General features: G+C 41.8%; 1 protein-coding gene across 9 annotated transcripts in view; it reads left to right on the plus strand.

Annotated features, from left to right (window-relative positions):
* LOC122886087 (poly(rC)-binding protein 4-like) overlaps window positions 1–25,092 on the plus strand; it is a 150,042-nt gene that overhangs the window by 91,171 nt on the left and 33,779 nt on the right. For 7 of the 9 annotated variants that reach the window (XM_044218054.1, XM_044217981.1, XM_044218019.1 and 4 more), the window contains 5 exons: window positions 3,545–3,676; window positions 4,487–4,615; window positions 11,664–11,738; window positions 16,032–16,058; window positions 17,362–17,433. In XM_044218054.1, coding sequence (XP_044073989.1) covers window positions 3,545–3,676; window positions 4,487–4,615; window positions 11,664–11,738; window positions 16,032–16,058; window positions 17,362–17,433 — 435 coding nt within the window. The remainder of the gene's footprint in view (window positions 1–3,544; window positions 3,677–4,486; window positions 4,616–11,663; window positions 11,739–16,031; window positions 16,059–17,361; window positions 17,434–25,092) is intronic. The other 2 variants (XM_044218028.1, XM_044218036.1) reach the window with 2 other exon arrangements.

The raw sequence follows: 25,092 nt of genomic DNA on the forward strand, positions 1-25,092 counted from the left end.
GACTTTACCGGGATCAAGAAAACCCGATTGTTCTCCCCCCACAGATTTGTCATTTTACAAAACACTTTCCACAGCTAAGCTCGCAGCTAGCGTCACGAAACAGCTTCTGCACGTGTGGGGCAGCGCTGGCTGTCAATTACTGCGACGAGAGCACGCGAAAACAGGAGAAAGCTTCCGCTAGACGTTTCTGCGTGACATGATGATATAAATAAATCTGTGCTGGGAGGGGAAGGAGGGGAGCCGTTCATTCAGATCACGTTCATCTGATGGGCAGCCCGGTCGAGGCAGCGCTGCTATTTACATCTGAGATGGAACGAGGCCCCAAGTTCGACTCGGCCTAATTGATTGAACCAATCATATTAAGACCTGGTGATTTAGGCCACTATTTATTACCTGACTTAATTAAAGAGAGCAAGAGAGAGAGAGTCTTACAGAATGAGTGGAGAGAGGGAGATTTAGCGAGAGAAAAAGAAGATGTAAGCTGCCAAAGGGGGGCGGGGAGACGGCGAGGGGGGCTGCTGAAGGGGAAGAGGGGATGCAATTTAAAAAAGAGAGAGAACGAGAGAAGCCTTTTCTGACTAATGGACAATAAAGAACAGCAGTTTCAGCAGATGGAAGAACGGAGTAAAGCTGGGGGGGGGTGGGGGGGTGGGGGGGTGGGGGTGGAGATGGGTGAGGTCAGAGAGAGGTGCAGCAGGTAACCAGGTCACCGTCTAAATCATTACATCATTAAAACCAGGAGAAGACATAACTGTGCATGTAAAGGTAGCAACTGACAGATGATGCTGAAGCTGAATAAAGTTAAATTTACAGTAAAATGTTATAATTGTCATAAAACACTGATGAAAATATCCGTCTCTGCAGTAGATGTCCAGAAATGGCCGACTCTACACGGATACCGCTGCTTAATAATATTTGAGCACATTATATATATATATATTTTTAAATGTACGGGCATTTTGTTAACACTAAACAACTACATATGCAACCATATACAATATTATAAAATGCAAATATTACAAGACGATCCACGCTGACTCGGCCCTGTGTTTAACACACTGAGGCTGCAGGAATCTTCCAGCCAACGAGACTGAAAGATGCTCTGTTCTTCAGGATCTTATGAAGCCTCATGAAATTCACTTTGAAATGTCAGGTTGTTTGTGATATGAAAGCAAATCATTCAGAGCGTTAAGAGCGTTCAGAAAAATATCTTGTTATTATCCTGACGTGAATGCTGCCTATTCATCAAATTACAAAGACCACAAATGAGAGTAAGAGAGAGAGTAAGGGGGGGGGGGGGGCACAGATGTAGAAACAGAGAAAAAGTCAAGGTCAGAAAGGGACAGAGAGCGAGACAGAGACGTTCGACCGGGGCAAATCCAGTCTGCCATCTGCATTGCAATTAAAGGACTGACAGACAAGTTGTCCGTTCAGTCAACGCACCGACCAAACAGAGAGACGGAGGGAGAGGATGGATTCTTCTCTGCTGCTGTGAGATGTTTCCCCTCTGACCTCCACGATCTGTGGACTCTCTTTATAGTGCGCATAAAGAAAATGTGTGAAAAGGCTTAAAGAAGAGGGAGAGGGGAAGAGAGAGACGCGGCGTACCCGGCCTTTCCATCCACTCGTCTTTATGCACATTTTAAAATTAGCTCACTTCAAAAACCTGAGTGGAAATATGAACAAAAAAATTATATTAGATGTCAGACAGTTAAAAAAAAAATGTTTTTACAGTTGGGTGAAGGGAACTGAAGGATAAAGTATTCATTCATGGGTTGAGAAAACTTCTCCCGCCTCTAAAGCTAAATAAACCACAAAAAAAACACCACCAGTGGATTTTCAGAAAGCCCGTTTTTCTCAGCTCGCGAAAAGTTGTCGATTTGGAGATACGTGGTTTTCACAGAACACTGACAACATCGGAAAACAAGGGCGGACGAAAACAGATTCTATAAATACACGCTGATGTCAGGGTACAGTTTCTCCACCGGTTCACCTCCGGAGCGGACGAATACGTAACCGCAGCGTCGCCGGTTCAAGTCCAGATGGGACCCTTGTTGCACATCACCCACCTCTCTATGTGACGTATCAGAGTTAGTGATCGATAAATTACCGTATAATCTCCCTGAATATATTCACATAAATGTAGTTGATGGAAACTATACGCTTGTCCAGTTTGACATTTTGGAATATTCGCTTATTCGCTTTCTCGCAGAGAGATGTTGAAATTCATACCAATCACATGTACATTCACTCAGAAGCTACCGCCAGCAACCGGCTAACTTAGCTTAGCATAAAGAGTGGAAACAGTGGGAAACAACTAGCCTGGCTCTGTGCAAAGGTAACAAAAATCGACCTACCAGCACCTCTAAAGCTCGCTAATTAACACGTTATATCTAGTTTGTTGGAAACAGTGTGGGGTTATGTGCCAGACTATTTCCTGGCCGGGACTAGTAACTTCTTGGACTCTCCGTTGGTTGCTCAGAGCCAAGAAATAATCCAGCACATAACCCCCCCCCATAAAAGCTTTAGAGGTGCTGGTCGGCATGTGTGTCCTCTTGCGTGTGATTGGTACAAACCCACTTGTCAAAACATTGCTCCACAGCGCTACTAGTGGTCAAAAACAGAATAATTTACAACATTTTGTTTTTATGTCAAAATTCAGAAACAAAAACAGTAAAAACTACCAACGTAGTTCCTTAAAAAACTGTAGCGTGTAAACTACTTTATGCTTCTTTTTGCTCCTGATGTGGACAGACGTGCAACTTACAGTGAAGCAACATTAAAACTCTCAGTGCAGATGCAAAATGATGATGATGATCGAAAAGTGTGAACCATCATGTGAAAGAGTGAGTGAGGGAGCAGCATCAGACTCGGCTGTAGTGTAAAGGAGAAGGAGCCAAAGAGAACCATTTCCTCTGAAGTTACTGCATTAATACCTTTCACTGCTTCTATTTTCATGCTGCTCTTTGCCCTTTTGTTTCACTATTGGCTCATAATCCTTCTGTGTAGAAGTTATAAAAGCTGTCTTTGCACTGAACGTCTCCTTGTCACTTGTTTTTTGTATTTACAGCTACTGTCACTGATATAAGATGCCGTATTTGCTAATATTAACAGCGGAGCAAATAAACCGGAGTCAAAGCTGTTCCCTAGCAACTCAGTTCAACTGAGAAGGTTTTTAATGATCCTTCAGTCCAAGGTGTGTTTTTATAAAAAGAAAATTGTTCACCTCCACAGTTTGGCGTGCGTCTCCAATGTGCCACATTCATTTTGAATTTAGTTACATATTTGTTTAATCTGAATTGTGATTTGTTTTCCTAAAAACACCGATAGCGCTGATTCCACTGGGCTAATCCCTCTGCTCACAGCGGCAGATGTTACCTCTTACACTAAACAACACAGCGGGGAACAACGAGGCACAGATCAGCATTTATTGTAATTCTTCAGGCAGGCTGCGGGATGAAGCCACACTAAAGGGAAATACCTCGAGTGCTTTTAAGACTCGTCAGGGTAAATCCACCGGTTTCTCTCTCTCTCGCTCTCTCAGGACCTGTCAGCCTTGGTAGCCAATGGCACAGTGACCAGCAAGCCTCCAGTCACCTTACGATTGGTCATCCCGGCCAGCCAGTGTGGCTCCCTCATCGGCAAGGGCGGGTCTAAGATCAAGGAGATCAGAGAGGTGAGTGTTTGCAAAGACAGCGAGGAAAATCAGTTCCAGCGGAGGGAATCCAGTTTTACAGCGAATTACAAAATGATGCAGTCTTGTACATCTTCACACGTTTACAAATCATCGCTAACGTCACGGAAGTCCATCCAGCAGACAGTGGGAATCATATACGACCCCCCCCCCTCCCCGAAATAAATCAGAAGTTTCCTGGACAAAACCAGTTCACAGGAGTTTTCTTCCGGATATTTAAAATACACGGACTGAACAACAACAGGAATAGAAACTCAGTGTGAAATAAGACACAAAGGATGCTACTCAGGTAAGTCGTATTAAGCTGAATGTTAAGTAGCAGATCTGACAGGTATCACTTATAAGTGTGTTTCCATAGCAACATGAGTCAACTAACTGATATCTGAAGAAGCTAAATATTAAGTGAATAAATTCCAGATGCATTTGAACTTCAGATTTATTTGATGTGGCGAGGGGGGACGCCGGGACACTTGCTAAACAACACAAAAACTATGACTTTAAATTCACTTTCATTCACTTCGACTGGCTGTCTAAACTTGGCTCTCTTCATCGCGTCTATTAATACGTGATCTGACACATAACCTTATGAATTATGAACAAAACCACAAATGTTCTCACAGCTCATAATTCCTGTCAGACCTCTCCTCCTCACACAGGCTCTCCGTTGTTTCCCCTGCAGCTTTTAGCATCTGACAGCGTGTTTTCTGCTCAGCTTGACTCAACTTACGTTATATTTTCAGGCAGGTAGAGAATAACTGCTCTGTCTGTGTGTGTGTGTGTGTGTGCGCGCAGACGACAGGTGCCCAGGTGCAGGTGGCAGGTGACCTCCTCCCCAACTCCACAGAGAGAGAGGTGACGATATCAGGGAGCCAGGACGCCATCATCCAATGTGTTAAACTCATCTGCACTGTAATCCTAGAGGTGTGTATCCGCGTGTGTGTGTGTGTCCAGTCTTACGTAGCCAGAGCTTCACCCGGCTCGCAGAAAAATCTAGTTGTACTCGTTGTTGGTATGACAACAGAAACAGACAAAAGGATCTGCAGACTGTATTGATCTTAATTTGTGCAAATGAGCAAAATAAGAACTGTTCTCAGGTTCATACATTTCCTCTCGGCTCCGAAATGTTCTTTAGGTGAGAGCAAGATGTCTGAGTGGTTGGGACCTCTTGTGACCTGATGTGCACAGATTCTTATCATGGTTTGTTCTGGTTCAGGAAACAAATGATGTTGGGAAAATACTAAATAAAAATATTAGTGTTTTATTTTAAAAAATGTTTCATCAGGTTCCCAAAACACTTTGTTCTCACATATTACAAAAACAGCCCAGTGATTTGCTTGATATTAGATATTAGATGATAGCACATGGCGAAACAATTGGTACAGATATCCACGGTGCCCAGAGGATGAATCTTACTGACTTTTTGAAATACCCTGACTTTTCGTCTAGCGCCACCAGCAGGTCAAAGTCTTCACTTATTCCGAACAATTCCAACATCTAGATGATGGACTGTGACTGTAAAGACATTCATGTTCCCCTCAGGATGAACTGTAATAATTTTGGTGATCCTCTGACTTTTCATCTGGCGCATCTTAATTTCTGACCAAATACCTGCAAAACTAATGACGTTCCCATCAGCCTCAGCTGCACTTTGTGTTAATAATGCTAATTAGCAAATGTTAGCATGCTAACAACGCTAAACTAAAATGATGAACATGGTTACCATTAAACCCGTTGAACATCGCATGTTAACATTGTCATGATGCAGCATGATGTTGGAGTTTAGCTCAAAGCACCACTTTGCCTCAAAGAGCTTCCAGCATGTCTGTAGACTCTTAGGGCCGTATTTCAACAATCTTTAGCGCATGGTCTGAAGTGCCTTTAGGGCGTGTCTAACTCCACTTTTGCTAGTTAAATCGGCGCATAATTTGGGCGCAAAGTAAGGCGCGAGGCACAAAGGGGTTGTATTTAGTCTCTTTATTAATCATAGGTGTGTTTTGGGCGTAACATGAAATAAACCAATCAGAGTGATTTAACTGCGCGTATGGCCGAACTTAATGGCAGATTGTCACATGCAGAACTCAGGGGATGCTGGAATGACCCACTTGCAAAGAAATGCAGCACAGCAGTGACTTTGACAGCAACGGGGAGTGCGTAGGGACAGCTGGCGTTAGTCTGCAAATCATCTGACAGGAGATTACAGATGTCTGTTACAGCCGGGAGGGATAAGCAAAGTTTACAGTAGCACTCGTCTTCGCTGAGGGACAGGTATGTGGTCCTTGGCTGGTGGATCCTCTGCCCCCACTGTCTCCCAATCCTCTGTCCCATCAACAACTCCATTTGACTCCATATGAGCAAATGCACCGATATTTAGCTGAGGAGGATGAGCGCTGCTGCGCACGTTGTGAACCTACCTATGTAGGCGCATCTTACTTTGTGAATAATGCGCCCTTTAAATAGCAGGAAAATACTGCGCCATTGACTTTAGACCAGATTTTGTTGGTCATTTTAAGACCAACTCGCCCACGGGTGCACAGCTGGGCGTGGAAATGACAACTGCATCAGTCAAAAACTAGCAATGACTCTTGTGCTGCGCTGTGCGCCGGGTGAAAGATAGGACCCTTAGTCTTGAGGCTTGTTTGATTCAGTTTTTACGAACTCATTTTGGAGAAAATATGAGAAAACAGTTGTGAATGAGGTCCAGTGAAGCCGAGCGATTACAACATTGTTTCCTTAAACCTACAATAAATGATTTTTTTGGCCACGTGTTTTCAGCGGAAACAATTTGTAAACGCAATGCTGACGTATCATCACCTTTTAAGTTGATATGTTGAACTCGTTAGCAAACAGCTGCTTATTTCCGCCTCCAGCAGCTACAGAGTCACACAACGCTTCATCAGGAGGCGTGTCTGTGTCTCCTGATGGACGTCAGTCCGGTCTTCTCTCTGTCCGCTCTGTGTTTGGTCTCCACCACCTCCTGAGGGAAACATCTGGCTCTTTAGCAGCTAGATGCTCCGCTATGTTCAGCAGCTGCTCTCTGACTGCGTCTGTCTGCTGCTGAGCAGGTTGTTGTTTTCACAATGTCATTTCATACATTGTTATTATAAAAATATAAATTATAGACACTTTTTTGTTAGCTATACAGTGCACACATCTTTCTGTTTGTGCCGTCATTTCAAGGTTTTGATCCAGCATCTGTAGGATGTACTTTGTTGTGGTTGTCGGTTTGGTTACAGGCTTAATTCAAATAAGTTTTATATGATTATATCACCGTTACAGACAGCCTTGCCGAATTCAGTGACACGAGCGTGAGCTTCACTCAGTTTTCATTCCTCCCTGATGCATTTTTTATGATCACATCCAATGACAAACAAGACACAAAGCTTTTTCTCTGATGCAACCTGATGCAAATTTAGAAACGACGCCGTGAACAGAGCTGCGGAGGTGATTCTTCAATTCATATTCATCCAAAAACATTAATTGAGCTCTGTGAGGATGTCTACCGATCTGCTCTCCATCACATAAAAGTGTTTTTATGAGACACCGTCCACCTTTCCAATAATCTTCAAAATGGAAACACTGAAATCTATAATTCATGATTGTATTATAATTAATCAGAGGCAGCAGTCATTAAGATGAGCTACATCTTGGAGATTAGAAGTGGAAACAGTGAAATCAAAGGCTGTGGGAGCTCATTGGTATTCCAAGCACCTTAATCTGGGATGAGAAAGCAGAGGTGAAAGAAAGAAAAGAAATAAAAATGCTGACCTGAGCTAAACTCATTCACTTTCAAGTGCTGGTGCAATCAAAGAGTTTACTCTGTCGACGTGAAGTTCCATCCCTCCATTCACACTTTCTGTTTGATCTTAAATAAGAAATCTTTTGATCTACTTTTGCCCTCCGATGGGCTGTTGTCTCCCTGCCTTCCACCCAGTGCATGCTGGGATAGGATACACTCTGGCTCTAGATCAAGCTAAATTAATAAAAAAAATATTTTTAGGTGCAGTAAGCTCATAGACTCATCCTGCATCTCACTTCCTGGTATTTTATTTTTAGATACATTGAGTGTATCTCAACTAACTGTCAGTCGGCTTGTACTAACTTTTACAGATAAAAAGACTTTAAAGCATTTATTTACTGTGATCAACAACGTGTCCTTGAGGATGTTAGCACGTGTATGTGTCAGTTTGTGCAATAATTACCAGGAGACCAGTCGTTTCAGCAAAACGCCATATGTTTACATACAAGTGACAGCGCCTTCTAGTGTTTCTACCAATTATGACTCTTGTCGGTTGGGAGGAAAGGAGGAAGTCGGTTTCCTATAGAGACACAAAGTCCACAGAGGGAGGAGGTCGGGGTGGGTGGATGGTTCCACAAAATATGCTACTTAAACACGGAAAACGGCTGATCGTGTCCTACTGATAACTGTCAACGTTTGTTTCTTTTAACCATGATCGCAATCATTTCCTAACTTTAACCAAATGTTTGTTATTGTGACGACGAAGGTCCCCTAACTGGAGTAACAAGTTAGTAATTTTAACCCAAACCACGATCATTTCCTAACCCTAAGCAAGTTGTTTTTGTACCTAAACCTTCACTGACATAACGATTTCCCCAGCCGCTGACTTTAGTCATACCATGTCATCATGTCTGAAGCCAACTCTTACCCTAACCTAAACCTAAGTTTACAAGATTTCCAAAAATGCCTCTCTCTCAAGGTCAAAAATTGGTCCTCACAAAGATGGCAACACAACAACACATTGCAAATAAAGCAAATAGCAAAGTGCTCTTTACTCAATGAAAACCTAAAAGGACATTGCATTGACTTACTCAGTGGAGGCTTACCCTAACGCTAACTAAACCCCCCCTACCCTTACCCTTATTCTAACTGTAACCAAGGTTACAATAATGTGACTGTGAGTAACAGCAAACACGTTTTAGAGGAAACGTAATATCACCTGGATTATTTTTCTATTAACCAGCGATGGAAGAAGTACTCAGATATTTTACTTAAGTAAAAGTAGCAATACCACAGTGTAAAAATACTCATGTACTTTTACTTCTTCTGAATTCAGGACTTTTACTTGTACCAAAGTATCAGCATCAAAATGTACTTAAAGTACCAAAAGTAAAAGTACTTATCGCAGAATGGCCCATTTCAGAATAATACAAATAACTGGACTATAAATAGTGATGCATTAATGTTTAAGCATGCTAATGTTACAGGTGGTAAAGATGGAATATAAGTACTTTATACACTGCTGGGTACCTTAATCCACAATAATATATCATGATGCATTAGTTGATTTATAATCATCTGAATCTACAAAGTAACTTGTAACTAATGTTGTCAAATAAACGTAGTGGAGTAAAAAAATACAGAATTTGCCTCCAAAAGTACAAAGTAGCAAAAATGGAAATACTCAAGTACAAGTCTTTGTACTTAAGTAGAGTACTTGAGTATTAGAGTACTGCCATTAACATAATAACGAAATGTTGTTAAAAAACTTTAAGGCCCAAAATGTTGATACTGATCCATGTCAGTAAAATGTTCATTGACAACGTGTTTCATTTGTTTTCTGCAAAAATGTCCAATCTACCATTATTAAACGTGTAGTGGTTATGTTCAGGCACATTTAAAGGCAGGGAAAGGACAGGGTCATGGTCAACAATTAGAAGCAAGACAAGACGGGTTTACTTTATTAACATGTAACCATGATCTTTCCCTAACCTTAACCTAAGTGCTTTTGTTGCCTAAACCACGTGCAGGACTCAGGATGTGAACCCACTGGTCTCTGGAGTTTAAATCCTGTACTTTGTGCGCCCAGCATCCTCCACCACCACCACCACCACCTCCTCCTCCTCCTCCATACAACCTCTGCACATGTAGCAATTCATTCACTCATCGTTCACGTTGCCTTAAATTAATATATTAATTAATTAATCAATATTAATATTAACTTAAATTTATATATAAATAAAGCACTGAAAGGTCACTATTTAAAAAAAAAAAACATCAATCATCAGCAGAAACAATGAATCTATCAGATTGCAAATCAGAGAGCTGCACTCTCTATAGAGTGCAGCTTTCAACCACTTAACAGCAATGTTGTTGTGCAATAAAACCGCTCAGCACGAAAAGCAGTGATTTCCCTCATTTCAAGCTCACTGACAATTCAGACAAACACAGCAACAATCCAGCAGCAGAGCAAGTTCTAAATAAGACTGACTTAGATTTTAATGACACAGTCTCTTTGCTGTCTCCCTGTTGCACAAAACACACGTGGAAAAAAAGTTGTCATGTGAAACATCAGCTGACAGTTGGCAATGCTGCAACAACATAAATGACATCCCAGTGCTAGGTGAGAGATAAAAGCAACTGAAAAATGAAAAATAGAATAAAGAGCATGGCTGATTTCCAGCTGCAGAGGCATTGAACTCTTTGTGATAGCATGAAGAGAGTTTTCAGCCCAGAAATATAAACATGGAGGGTGAGAAGTGGCCATGAACAATGTTTCTATCACCTATTAAATGGTGAACACGTGGATCAGTTGCATGAGTCTCCTCTGGATCTAATATGATTAGGACATCATGTCTTGTAGCGTACAGATCTGATCCTTTTTAACTAAAAGCTTCCAGGTCAGGAAACGAAAGAAGTGTAACCAAAAAAACAAAGCAATAATATTTGGTTTCTGTATTTCTGCTCCTGGAGTTTATCATACAGTGGTGTGCAAAAGTGTTTGCCCCCTTCCTGATTTCTTATTTGCATGTTTGTCACACTTAAATATTAGTCAAAGATAACACAAGTAAAAGACTTTTGAGTGGCCTAGTCGAGTCCTGACCTGAATCCTATTGAGATGCTGTGGCATAACCTTAAAAAGGCAGTTCATGCTTGAAAACCCTCCAATGTGGCTGAATTACAACAATTCAGCAAAGATGAGTGGGCCGAAACTCCTCCACAGCGCTGTAAAAGCCTCACTGCAAGTTACCGCAAACGCTCGATTGCAGTTGTTGCTGCTAAGGGTGGAGCAACCAGTTATTAGGTTTAGGGGGCAATCGTTTTTTCACACAGGGCCATGTAGGTTTGGATTTTGTTTTCCCTTAATAATAACAACCTTCATTTAAAAACTGCATTTTGAGTTTACTTGTGTTATCTTTGACTAATATTTAAATTTGTTTGATGATCTGAAACATTAAAGTGTGACAAACATGCAAAAAAAGAAAAAGAAATCAGGAACGTGGCAAACACTGTTGCACACCACTGTATATACAGTGAGTTCTACCATACAGCTGCAGGCAAAACTGTGTTGTGGTTTTTGCAGCTTTCTACTTCTTGTTGGTAGAGCAGAAAGCTGCAAAAACCACAAATAGACTGTGGGATAATGAGTCTTCAGAAACAATAAAACCGTCCAAATAAATACCGTTACCGCTACTGCTTTTAACACAAGTACTGGTGTTGGAGGTGATGCGTTTGTGGTAGAGGTTATGTTGTTTGGTTAAATGTTGTGTTTTGTTATGGATGTGAAACAGTATGCGCCTTGGGACGCAAGACAAATTTCAGATTTCAGAGAATATTCCGATTATAAAGTGAAATCAAATCAAAAACTTAGCTTGTGAAGACTTCGGTGTTTTCACGGACAGAATGTGTTCTTCTCTGCATCTCGCACAGGCAAAACAAAATGGTTTAGTTTTTGTCAAAAACAGTGTCTTTAATAAGCTCATTGTCATCAAGCTTCTCCCAAAACAACTCTACGTATCAGCACAGATACTGTAGGAGTTAAGAAAGTTGAAAACACTTTTACTCCTAAAAGTGGGACAAAATGTGCTTCACTCTGAGAAGTCTTGGCCAGTTAGGACTGATTTGCTACTCTGAGACGCTTGATAAATACTGGCTTTGATTCTTCCTCATTTCTCACTTTCTCTCTGTTTCTTTTTCCTTTCTCAATCCTTCTCCGTCCCTCGTTCTCTTTAGTCTCCGCCAAAGGGAGCGACTATTCCATACCGACCCAGCCCGACCCAGGGAACTGTGCTGCTGGCAGGAAACCAGGTAAGAGGACAGAGGATCATCAGGGCTAAACCGTAACAACGCAGAATATGAAATATATCAACACAATGTGTTAGAAAGAAGTTAAATCAGCAGGCTACAAGAGGGAAGATTAATGACGGATGACGTACACAGACTCATGCAGGAACTGGGGAGGTATCTAGTGCTGAAGGTAAGACAGTGTGATAGTTAAGTGGAAGAATAACGGGAAGGATGGAAAAATGAGGCTTACAGACAACGGGAGGACAGAGGGATGCATGAAAGGAGGAGAGGAAGGCACGGGTGGACGGATTAATGGGACGGATAGATGGGTGGATGGAGGGGATCTGAGGAGGGAAGAAGAAATGATGGATGGATGCAGGGGAGGATTGAGGTGAAGATGGAGGAATGGATGGATGAATGAGCAGATACATAATTTATTGTCAGAGAATTTGCTTTAGTTTGCAATTTGAATCTTATAGGAAATGCCCACTTGGTTGCTTTGCCTTTTATTCTCTCTCACACACACACACACACACACACACACACACACACACACACGTTTAAAATCTATTTGACAGGTCATGCATTGTGAATGGCAGCTCTTGTCACCACCCATCCAATAGGATACAAATGAGGCTTTTTCATGTTTATTCAGTACAAATCGTGACTATTCATCAGCAAGATGTGTGCATGGATGCTAGAGAAGTAATTGTGGTTTTGTGTGTGTGTCACCAGCTATAATATTATGATCATCTTCAGCATGAATATGCTGCATTAGCATCATCTTCCTCCACAATAGAAGACATTCTACCAAACCTGACTTTGAGTTTAATTTAGACATTTTAAAATTGTCAAGTCAAGTCTGTTTTATTGCCCAAAATCACAAAATTCAAAAACTCAAAAGGGCTTTAAAGTCTGTACAGCAAACGACACCATCTCCCCCGAGACCATCGATTCATAAACAAAAGCTCAAAAAAAAAAAAAAAAAAATAGGAAGTAGCCTCAGGGTTTCTGCTTTCAGGACGGACAGAGATGCAATAGATGCCGTGTGTCCAAAATAAACCGAAATAACGACATTTTCAAAAAGAAAAATCCAAATGACAATATAAATTTGGGCACAGAACATCTCAGTCTAGCAAGTCCTCCAAATTAAACAACAAAATACGTTATTTGTAACTGCTCCACAAAACGGCACATTTAAGTGTATTCTGGTCTGACAGTGATTAGATATAGATATATTATATATAGAGTATCTAATCACTACCTTGGCTCTCAGCACCAAGCCCATTTTGTTTTTCCACTGGAGATCTTTAAACACAGGTTACAGATATATAGTTTCATTTTATTTTATTTTTTTTAAAGTCTCAGTAATGAAAAAGAAAAAGGAAAAGGCACTTCCAGCGGCGGATGAATCCACATGTGGTGCTGTAGTGAGTGTTTGGGGCAGCAGGACGGTGTGTGTGGGGCTGAGTCAGAATAAACTACAGTGTGTGTGTTCGTGGTGATGAAGGAACATGTCACCCAGAGCAACAGTGCGGCTCACTGATGATGAAGATATTTCAGGCTTTACACACACACACACACATACACACACAATACTTGTTAGTAGGATCAGTTCTGTTGGTTTTGGTCTTTTTATGCAGCTTGTTAACATTAAAAATACAGAATAATGACAGCCTTATCCTTTAAATAAATACTTGCATGAAGCGTTATAGCTGCAGCATGCTGAACACCTCCGTCCCCATGGAAACGCTCGGGTCAGGACTGTTGGCTGGGATGTCTGATGAACTTGTGTTTGTCTGCATCTGGTTTGGTTCTTGCCTTGCATGTCAATCCCTTTCTTTCCTGCACATTTCTTGTTCCTTTCGGCCGTTTGAAATAAACAGTGTCAAGTAGAAATGTAATAAAAATGCACCAGAAAGAAGCTTTCTCCCCGTAGCTATTCTGCCCGGATACTGCCTCAAGCTGCTGTGACTGTCAGTATGCTCACGTTAACTCCTATTTCTGTTTATTACAGTGTGTACTGGGGCTGAAGGTGATTATACCAATAACTGATTTTAACAGATTACCATATGGCATTGATTTAGGTGATAAGATCATGTGATCAGAGTAATATAGTCTAGACTGTTAAAGAAAACCTTTATTTACGTCACTTAACAACAACAAGTGTTATCCTGCAAAATGATGCCCAGACTTTTTTTCAAAATCCCAGTGGCCTGAAGAAACCTTTCAGACTTTCAGCTTCTTCCTGGGGCTGATCGCAACAGAACGTATACTCAATTAAAAAATTAGAAACTTCGATATGCTGTCGATATGTTACATTGCTTGACAACGTACTAATAACCCAATCACAGCACGAAAATGAGCCGTTTCTAATCAATCATATGGCAGTTTTTTTAGGAAACGGACAGCACCCTGCTCAAAGTACACAGCGGGGTTGTTTGAGTTCGCTAACACAACACATGCTAATGTTTTGGTGTCAAAAGTCGGACAGTTCAACATCTCAACGACCTTAAACGTAAAGCGCTATCATCGGTAAACAAGGTAACAAGACGTCGGTGGTGTGGAGACACTAACGTTACTTAAAGCCCTGTTTAGCCACAAAGTGGACGACACAGGCTAAAATGGGGCTAGGCTAACGCTACCTAAAGCCTGACACAAGTGAATGCTGTTAATGAAGCCAAAAGCCTGCCAACTTAATTCCCTGAAGCATCACTATCTAAAGCGCTTACAGTTGCACCAGTAATTAGACCGATCTCAGAGAAACACGCCGCTACAAACGGTATTGTGCCCCTCCCCGACATATCAGCTCCCTGGCTGTAAACATTTGACACTGCAGGATTAATAAGGATGTAGACTGACAGGATTGAGCCTCACAGAGCCGCTAGCATGGCTCCAGTCTTGTTTTTTATTATTTACTTAAGTATATACTCTGCTTTTAACTCAAACAGTTCTTGGTCATTTTTAAAGGTTCTGAATCTACTACTAATCTTAAAGGTGAACTTAACGCCCCCTGGAAATGTTGTCTTTGCTAACATCCAGCGATTTAACTTCTCACCTTGCTGCAGTGATGCACAGGTGTGCTGCAGTGATGCACAGGTGTGCTGCAGTGATGTACAGGTGTGCTGCAGTGATGCACAGGTGTGCTGCAGGACCCCACGGCATCACTGGCTGTGGTTACAAGTTCAACAGAGCACACTTCTGACAACATCAGTGATGCTTTTCAGCCTGCTGTTAAGCTGCTCGTAAAGCTCAACAGGAATAGTGACTTAATGTATATCATGCTAAATATTGATATGAACTGGTATGGGGGGAAAGATTTGAGTTTTTTGGTTTTTTTTGCCATTTCGCCTAGGCGTACTTCTTCCCCCTGATCTTGTAACGTGGTGTGATCGGTTAAACTGGGACTGAATATTGATTGTCCAAATATACTGACCTGGTGTAGCCCCAATTAGCTCTTTCCACACAAGTATTACAAAACCAACGTAAAAAAAAAAATCCTGCATCTTTAATTCTTTTCCCCCTGTAGGTTTTCCAAAGTACCTTGTACTTTGTAGCTCTGAAAGGTTTTCAGGGACTCTGATGCTTAATTGGTTGAAGAAATCTCGCTGTATGCACTCAGCCTCAGCGGTGCATCAGAGCTTAGCGTCATGCAGGCTGTCATTCGGTCAGTTCAAGCTATGGATGATTTTCCCTGAGAGACTGGCCCAAATGAGATGCGTCTGTCCTTGGTCACACATCATTGGACTGTAACGGAGATGGACTTGCCCGTGGATGTCTCTCTGCATAGCTGTCTGGTACATTTGGTTATTTGCGGATGAACACAGTGAGGCTCTAAGGTGTCACTATAGTCAACAGCGGAATAACTGTCCCGAATACTGAGAACGTGTGAAAATGGAGCTTCAGCTTAGTTCCTATTTCAGCAACCTCAGAACTGAAGAATCGTCCTTGTCTGAGAAGTAAAATCAATATTACACTAAAGAAGATTCAACAAAACAAGGTCACTTTTATCACTTTTGACTTTGTGAAGTCTCGGGCGAGAGAGAGAGAGTGTGTGAGTGTGTGTGTGTGTCAGTTTTTGTTCTGTTCATGAGAAAAATGAAAATGGCAGCTGATTGGATCGGTCAACTAAAGAAACCCATTACTCATTCCTGATCCCAAGATGGCCGCAGTATCCCGTTTAGCCCTCAGAAATATTTTAGACTAACTCAGTGCTGCACCACACCTTTGTCAATTACTGTGTGTACAAGCTGCTGTGTGACAATTTCCCCTCAGGGATCAATAAACTATTCATTCAATTCTGTTCTGTTCTAGCTCTTCTTCTCATCTGCTAATAAACAGGAAAGTAAATGAACTTTTTATCTTTTTTTGGATTATTGGATTTGATTTACGCTGCCTCGTAATAATAAGGAGCAGCAAATAATTAGTTCATCCCCTTACTGAAATATTGCTGACAGAAGTGAACAGAATATCATTTGATAGCGTTTATTGGATGCTTTTCATGAAGTTTGAGCTTTAAAACACAAAACTGACTTTCACACCTGTAGTTGGGTTCGTTAAGTTCGGACCAAGGGGGGGAAAGGTTATACATCGTTGCCTTTTAGTTCTGGTCCGGTTCACGTTCACACGGATTCTTTACAAACAAACCCAGAGCTGTAGCCATGGAGTCATGTGGACCGACAGTTTTGATGATGTCATTTTCTTAACACTTCACTATCAGCAGATGGTACGACAGTAGTTTAGCTTTTGAATTTATGCTAAAAATCACATATCTACCATCATAAAATCCTGCTTTGCTTTCACACCACAAACGAACCCGCTTGGAAGCGCACTCTTCAGACGGTCTCGGTCCAGTTGGTCATTCAGAGGCTGGAGCCGATTAAAACAACCAGCCCGAGACCACCTTGGAGGGTCTCTGTCCACTTCTAAGTGAACTCTGGTGCGGCTCGTTTGTGGTGTGAAAGCAAAACAGACCAGCCACAGTATTTTATGACAGCAGATATGTGATTTTAGCATGATTATAAAAGCTAAACTACTATTAAAGCCATCTTCTGGCCGTGAATAAGCAGTCTTATAAGCGACGTATAGATTTATGCAAGTCACATGGTCACAATGTGAGTGCAGGATTTTCTCTGATCCGACAGTGAAAAGGAGTCAAACCAGACGCGTGTCCAGCTCGTGTCCTGCTCTTTGTACGTTCGCTGTAAATATACACATAAGGAGCAGGAAAATGCAGCGCGACTTGCTGTCAGTCGCCAGAATTAGATTTCCTGATGTGTGTCTGTGTCGCGGTGATGATGCAGGATGCTAAGTCGCCAAAACTGTCCGTTCAGTGAGTTACCTGTCAGTCTGTAGAACGTCATGGTTACAGCTCTCGGTTTTGTTTGTAAGAAATCAGTTTGAACTTGAACCGGACCAGAACTAACGACGGGGTCTTTTGTTTTGTCCTTGGTCCGGACCAACTGAACCAAACTGCAGGTGTGAAAGCACCCTAAGGGTGTGCAGTCGTAGCTATAGATTCATAAATTCTGCCAAGGACTTGTAAAATGATGTGTTGTTTTTTTTGGGTTGTTCTGCAGTCACAAGGTTGTTTGGAGCTCTAACTGTAGTGTTGACTGTGCTTGTGTCTCTCTGCCGGCTGAAGGTGTTCGAGGCGTCAGACTTTGGCTCTCACCCCCTGTTCTCAGTGGCACAGGGAGGAGTGGACCTGCAGCAAGTGAGTATGGCCGCCCGGGGGCAAGGGTCAAAGGTCAAAGGTCACTTTCATCTGCCAACAAGTTGCATTGACCCAGGCTTTAAAAACATTTAAAAAATCATACATAGAGAACCATTTAAAAATGCTTAAATCGCTGCTAGAATGTGGACTTAAATTCTCAATTCTCAATCCAGCCCTTTACTTTGTTTCATTTTCATGAGAAATCTGTTTCTCTTTATTTCATTTTGGGGGGAAATCTCATGTGGTGCCCTGTGCTGTGCAGGTAAACAGCCACCTTCCTTGAGCCAGGGACAGAGCCAAAGGACCTGAATTCAATCGCACCGCTGCAGACAAGCAATGGCATCGTAAAAACAGATGGTCGGAGAGGTCAAGGACCCCAGATTAACGCCTCTGCACAGAGAGGCTCAATAAATACGACTCCTCTTTGTCACGTGAAAAGCTAAAAAAAAAAAAATGAAGCGACGTCGTAACCAAGACTTGAGTAAAGATGGAGCAAAGTATGGAAACACAGAGGCAGAAAGAAACAGAAAAAGGAAGAAAGGTGACAAATGGCCTGACAGAAAAACACGTGCAGAGGAAGAGAAGGAGAGGGAAAGATAAACGTGAGGGAGGAGATACAAAGATGGAGAAAAGAAGTGAAAACAGAGAAACAGAGGTTGTAGAACATCTTCAGTCGCATCAGTTTTATTCTGCCTGGTGAGTTTAACGGCTGTTAAAAGCAGAGAGAAGTCGGCGTCTCACGCTCGATACCTCAACCTACCAGGAAACACGTCCGTTACGGATTGTTTTTCATGTGCTGTCCGACTGGTCTGAAAGCAGCCTGAAGACTAAATGAAAATGCAGTAGATCCATGTCTTCTCGTAAAACAGCCGCACAGGCGTAACTGCAACGACGAACTGGTCAACATTGTGTGCTCTAATTTGAAGCACACGAGGGAGCTGCCATCCAGCACATTGTGCTCAAACAGTCTTTAAAACGTCTGCACACAATGCTGATGATTCCTGTGAAGTACAGCAAGTGGGGCGCAATCAGAAGCAGTGTTGTCGTAGCGCAGTGTTATTATTGTAATGCTTATATTACTTTGACAATAAGCTGCCGGGCTGTGTGGCTGCTTTGTGATGGTTAAAGAGGAGCTGTACTATAATCGCATAGATTCTTGTTGGCAGATGATGTTAATACAGGTGATATTTCCAACAATAAACGTGTTGTATACAAAAACGGCTTTTAGGCCGACACTCTGAGGTACGTTTTGTTCGCCAGTGAAGCAGATCACTGGCTGACCTGCTGGTTTTTAAATATAATGTAACGACAGTCATCAGAAATGTGCTTCTTGTGACTGGACTTCCTGTCTTTCCAGCGGAGTCGCAGAGAGTCCGACAGAAGCTGCTAATGGCCGCTGAGCTCAGACTACCCCCCCCCCCGGGGCAGAATTTGAGGGCGTATTTACTTTTTTCTCAATTGCACCTGCACCGAGAAAACAGGCAGATTGTTGCCATTAATCTCTGCAGGTTTTGCTGGAGCTGTTTGAGGACAGTGTGATGAATTGTCTGGGTGCTGGCAGTGCATCACAGTGTAGGTCAGGTCAGGTTCATGCAGTTATGGTAAATCTACTCTCGTGGCTTTTTTCCCCCTCTGGAGAAACACGTTTCTAAATATTATTTTAAGTTTCATATAAAAACAAGATATCAGCCTAACGTGAATGAAATGTAACACTGACAGAATGACTTCCTGCGTGTCAAATGTTCTTTTGACTTTTGAGAATTTATAAGATATCCTCCTATATTTTTGAGTTGCCCAGTAATCATCTGTTCTCAAAATGAACACGTACTTTTGCATTTATAAATGAAACCTGTAATTTTCTCAGCACTTTGAACAAAATTGCGGAGATGAACTTAATGAAATGTACTCTTTTCCTATGAGATGTTTCCCAGTGAATAGAAAGCTCTGCTGCTCAAATAGCTTTCATGTGAAGGGCAAGGCAGGGTGTTTAGATTAGACCGTCCATAACTGAACGGTCCGAGGTCAGTTTCCAACAGCTATAGTGTGTCAGCGTCGTTAGCTAAGTATCCTTCCACCAGCCGCTGAACCCACAGTCGGAGAGTCGGGCCTCGGGCCAAAGTCCTTGTTTACGGCCGCATACAAAATGTAAATATAACTGTTGAAATCTTTGCTCTCCATTATAACGTTTTGTTTTTCCCGTCTTCTACCTTTGTCTTTGAAAATGATGGCATGATGGTTTGTCACTGCTAGCTAACATTAGCCCTGTTGCAGCGAGGCTAAACCGGGAATGCCTGTGATTGACAGCACGGTAGAGGACTGTAGTGACAGGAGGACAGACTGACTGGAGGATCAGGATACTTTGCTGAATTACTCATTGATTGAATGTTTGTTTGACTTACAAAACTCGTCAGGCTGAACGACTATTTAAGCTTAGCTACCGCTAAAAGATCGGTTGAGCATATTGTATTTTTTAACGTCGATTTACCAGACAGAATGTTAAAAAAGTCACTGCTGGTCTTTTTCAAATGTTTATCTGCTCGCGGTGCACTAAGTTATGGTTCATGGTTGAGGATAAGCAAGTTAAACCATGTGGCTAAGGTTATGGAAAGAACGAGGTCACGATTTAATAACAAACGTTATTTAGACGGGGAGTGAACCCAGGACGCTAGTGTTGGAGGCAATTAATCATATCACCCTTAATAGATGTGCTGTAGCAACTTTAATACACGACTTGTTACTGTTGCTAAACTACAGTAACAACTAATTCACACAGAATTTAAGATACAATCTAAAAAGATGAAAGATGAATGTCTACATGAATTAAAAGCTAAGAATTGTTTGAAAGTAAAAGAATGAGAAGAATAAAATAATGGAAACAATAAAGAAAGAAAGCAATTGACGCTCAGAATCCAAAAGCCAAGATTTTATTATATAATAAGTCCCTCTAGTCGCATGTCTCGATTTCACTATAACATTGATTTATCTTCGTGTTATGGGTCCTTCACTGGATCTACTGTGACTTGCATTCAAAGCTAAAGTGACTGACTGACTCACTATTTAAGAGGCAAAACCTGAAACTGGGAAACGTTAAACTGACTGACCCGGAGACAGATTCAGACCGACACAGCCACACACACACACAAAAGGTTAAAACCAAGTACCCGACTGACTTAAATGCAGATTAACTGTATTCCTTAAGAGACACATGGCTGGACAAAGCAGACAGATTGGCAGGGTGACTTGCAGACAGGCTGACGAATGGGAGTACAGGTCAAAAGACAGAAAAAGACAGACGTGTACAAACTAGAACAGAAGAGCACTTTACTCCATCACGCTGACAGCTCGGTGCGCTCGAGAGCCAACTTTAGCCGAGTGGTGTGTGTGTGTGTGCAAAACACTGTTTGTCAGGCACAGGCCCTTGGGAGTGTCAGTTAAAACAGCAGTAACACTGGCTAATGGAGGCTCCACGGGACTGATGGGAGGAGAGAGGGAGGGAGGAAGTGACAGGGAGAGACGGAAGAAGAGAGGGGGAAACTGGGGGGAGGAATAAGGGAAGAGAAAATTGGAAAAGCTCTCCAGTTGTCAGATCTGTCTTCAAACCACATCTGCTGCTCTCTATGGGTGGACACTCGGCTCTAACAGCTGGTTTAGGAAAAGAAATATCTGAGATGCGGTGCAGATGTCTACAATATGTTAGTAAATTGTTCCATGAGGTTGTTTTAGTTCCAAACTTAGGCTGCTGCGACTTGACAAACTGTCTCCGCTGCAAAAAAAAAACAAAAAACCGAGTAGTACCAGTGTGACATTGCACATACAGTACCAAGGCCGTTACTTTCAACAGAAGTGCCCCTGTGCGTCCCTGAGCAGCTGTTTGAACCGCAGCGACCTGCACTGACCCCCAAACACCGACCGCCACAGTGCTCATCCAGCGACATTCCAGTTTAGTAGAAACGGCTGGCCAAGAAGTTTAATTTTCTGGATCTCCGAATTCCAGGAGTGAAATAATCTTACTCGCAAATTCAAGCAAGAATTTGACAACAAGTCTCAAAATTAAACGACAGAATACTTCATTTGTAACTTTAGAACGACACATAGAAGCTTTCTGAGCCACCAGCAGGACGACATCACGTGTCCGTTCCTTTCAAACCTGTTAGAAATCACCGACGCGTCAGCGCTGCGGTAAAGGTTTGGTTAGGTTCAGGCACAAACTTTGTTAAGGTTATGTTTGTCGTAAACACTTGGTTCGGGAACGATCGGGGTCATGGTTAAAACAAACCCACGCCGACTGTTGGTTGGAAACAGGAAGTGAACAGCTGTCTCTGGTGTTAAAGCCTGACATTTTGTTGAGCCAACCCACCACCCCGACCTTTTTTGGGGGGCGCTTGCTTAACTGACTGATTCTGCCATTTTTCTTGGTAGTGCAGTCTTGAATTTAAGTTAAAAGATGTAAAGAACAAACTAAAGGAGGATGAGGGTACTTGCTTAGAATACGTACCACATTCCAGTGTAGTCCATAGCGTCCGAGCTAGCTAGTGCGTCGAGCTTTACGTAAAGCTTTTCATCGTTTGCTCTAGCTGACAAACTATGCAGTCTTGCACGTTTTGTGTCAGGATTGAAAAGAGCCACCTCAGCAGGCTGCCAAGAAAGAGTTTGATATTTTTATCAGACGGCGAGATGATCGTTTCTGTTTAAAATGGCACGAAAATCTGTCCTCTCCATCTGATTCTGTTGAGGCAACAAGGCTTAAAAACAATCAGCTTCTCTCGCCCAGTGTTTCCAAAGAGAGCCTCCAATATGGCCGCCACAGGCTCCATTATGTCAACTGAAAGCCCTTTATAGCGAGGGGAAGAGAGAAGAAGACGGGGAGTGTGAAAAGAAAATGACTGAGGGAGAGATGAATGAAGCGAGGAAGAGGAGGAGGAAAAAGTAGGAGGAAAAGATATAAAAATAGAAGAGGAGGAGAAAGACAAGAAAAAGAAAACGAGAGAGAGACATGAAGGGGAGAGTGACAGAAGAAGGGATGGAAGGAGGGTTAGTGCACAGTTAAGTGGCTGTGCGAGGCGATTAATGCTTTTTATTCATTATTTAGGCTACAGTCATGCGGGGGGGAGTACAGAGGGAGAGAGGGAGTGATGGAGGGAGAGAGAGAGATGAGGATTCAGCTATGTACTTTCTGGTAAAAATCACTCATTCGCTTTCTGTTGACAGATTCATCTGCAGCTCTCACGGAGACATTTCTGGGATTTAATACTAATCTTTATTTCAAGATTATAGCTGTGAGGACTTCTGAACGATAATATCAGCTGGACACATTTAAACGCTGGCAGACAGTAAGCGCATACGAGAGAGTGAGTCAAAGTAAACAACCGAGTGAGTCAACGTTTTAGAGAGTTTATTAGTGACCAAGTAGTAAATAACTTCATTTTAGAGACAGTAAAGTGAGTAAGTTAGTGGGTCAAAATAAAAATTAAATAAAAGTTTAGAGATGAGGAAGCAAATGTGTAAATACTGTGTGCAGATCAAGCTCAGCGAATGTTGGTGATGTAAACAAATATGAATACATTACCGAGATATACACAGATAATGAACAGATATGAACAATCTGTCACCTGATTTACATAATTTGACAAACGTCCGAGTCATAAACACACACACACACACATTTCTAACTCACTCTTTGCAGCTGCGTCAGGAAACGTCCATAAATCTGTTTAGAAATCATATTAAAAGGTGTTCCCGACAACTTCAGATCTTGGCTCGTAAACATCAGATTCAGACTTTTTAAGTAATCCAGGTGTTTGTTGTCTGAACAGCGTGAACAGGAAGTGCTAGCAGCCAAAGCAGCCGGACCTTTCATGATGCAGATGTGCCAAAATGTAAAAAAAAACAACAAAAAAACAAAAACACGGAGGTTTGCCTAAGTTTTAGTTCAATACTAATTTAGCGAGGTTCATCTGCTGTCACCAGATCAGCTGTGCAGTGCAGAATAAATCTCGCTTGATGTTCCACATGTATTATTTTTACCTTACTATCCTACATTGAAGCCTACTGATCGAGCGTGTCAAAAGTGCATTCAAACGGGACAAGGGAGCTTTTCAACATATTTCAGAAATGTCATCAGAGGCACTTCAGAGCAACTTTATTTTCATCTGGGCCTCCTCCCATTACACACACGACCTCCGGTTTCTGAAGAAAACCATGTGATGTCAAATGCAAGTCTGACTTTGTTATTAAGTCACACAGCTTTTATTTATTTAGACAACATAAACTTTTTTAAATATAAATCATGCTTTATTTTTTGATTTATTTAGGTACATAGTTAAAATATTGTTGATTTGTACATTTTGTTGGCAGCTAAACTTAGATTTACTTAGATCTACTGACATTTATACTCCTCGTACATGTATGTAGTAGAAAACAATTAAATGCAGAACATTTTTCTAATAACTTTCAGTATAAATCTGAAAACTGGCATAAACACACACAGATACAGATAGTAGCTTCGCGTCACACCCCTAGCAGATACGCACATCACATAATATTGTCCCGGCTCTGGTGCCAAGTAGATTTTTTTAAAAGCTTTTCAAGACTGAATGATTGAATTTCGTGTTGCAAAGGCGCTCCAACACGACCGAAGCCCTCCATTTGTTGTTAGTTGCTCAGAGGTGATGAATATTCATGAGAGTCGTGCATTTTTAATTAACATATGTATTAATAACGGGAGTTTGAAAGGGTCATTATCATGTTTGACGTCGAGCTCCGCCAACCGTCATTAATACTGATGTTAGCCTTCCTGCTCCGGCGTCCAGACCGTGGGTCGGGAAGCACGGCGAGATACTCGCTTCGGAGCTCCGGCTCACTGTTCAGGAAACAGTTAATATGTGGTTTTATTCCAAATATTATGACTATTCATTATTTGTTACATTATTTTATAATAAAATAATTATTCTCACCCATTTAACGAAACATGACATCCTTCAAATGAAGTGAAAACATGAAAACAGGCTGCATTCATCAGACATCTCAGAATCCCTCCAAAGTTAACGAAGGAATAAAAACACTCGTCGCTGTTTCACGACAGTCAGAGTCGCACAGTGGAAGTTATGATGACAGCTGTAGTTTGTAATAGCACCACGTTTTTTTGGGTAGGTTTTGTGTGTATGGGCAAATAACTTCGGTTAGTAGTTATCAGGGTTAAATTTGCAAACATGTAATGCCAAAAGCTACTCAGCCATATCCATCCACATTGCTTTACAGCCTATAATAGTGCCACATCTTGCATGTGTTGTGCAGTATTGCGGATGAAGCAGTGATGCTGAAAACCCTCTGTGGGCTGCAGCTGTTTTCTCCTATAGGGGGGGAAAGTTTATTTCTGTAACGTCACCCAGTGTTCAGAAATGCACCGTAACAATATGAACACATCTCTCACATATTATATAGCTCTGCCGTAATTTAAAAATAATAAATAATTAAGATATACAGTAAGGCCCCATATTACCTGTTGTGACTAAGTCCGTCATGACAGTTAAGCAGGTGACATCCAGACAGGGGGACACAACTGTGTTCAAAATAAGTTTTATTTCGCTCTCAGAGAGGAACCTTGTTGCGCACTGCGTCTGTACGAATGATCAATGAAGTTTGATTGATGACAGAATCGTG

This window comes from Siniperca chuatsi, linkage group LG2, assembly GCF_020085105.1.
Source record: "Siniperca chuatsi isolate FFG_IHB_CAS linkage group LG2, ASM2008510v1, whole genome shotgun sequence".
In the NCBI taxonomy this organism is placed as follows: domain Eukaryota; kingdom Metazoa; phylum Chordata; class Actinopteri; order Centrarchiformes; family Sinipercidae; genus Siniperca; species Siniperca chuatsi.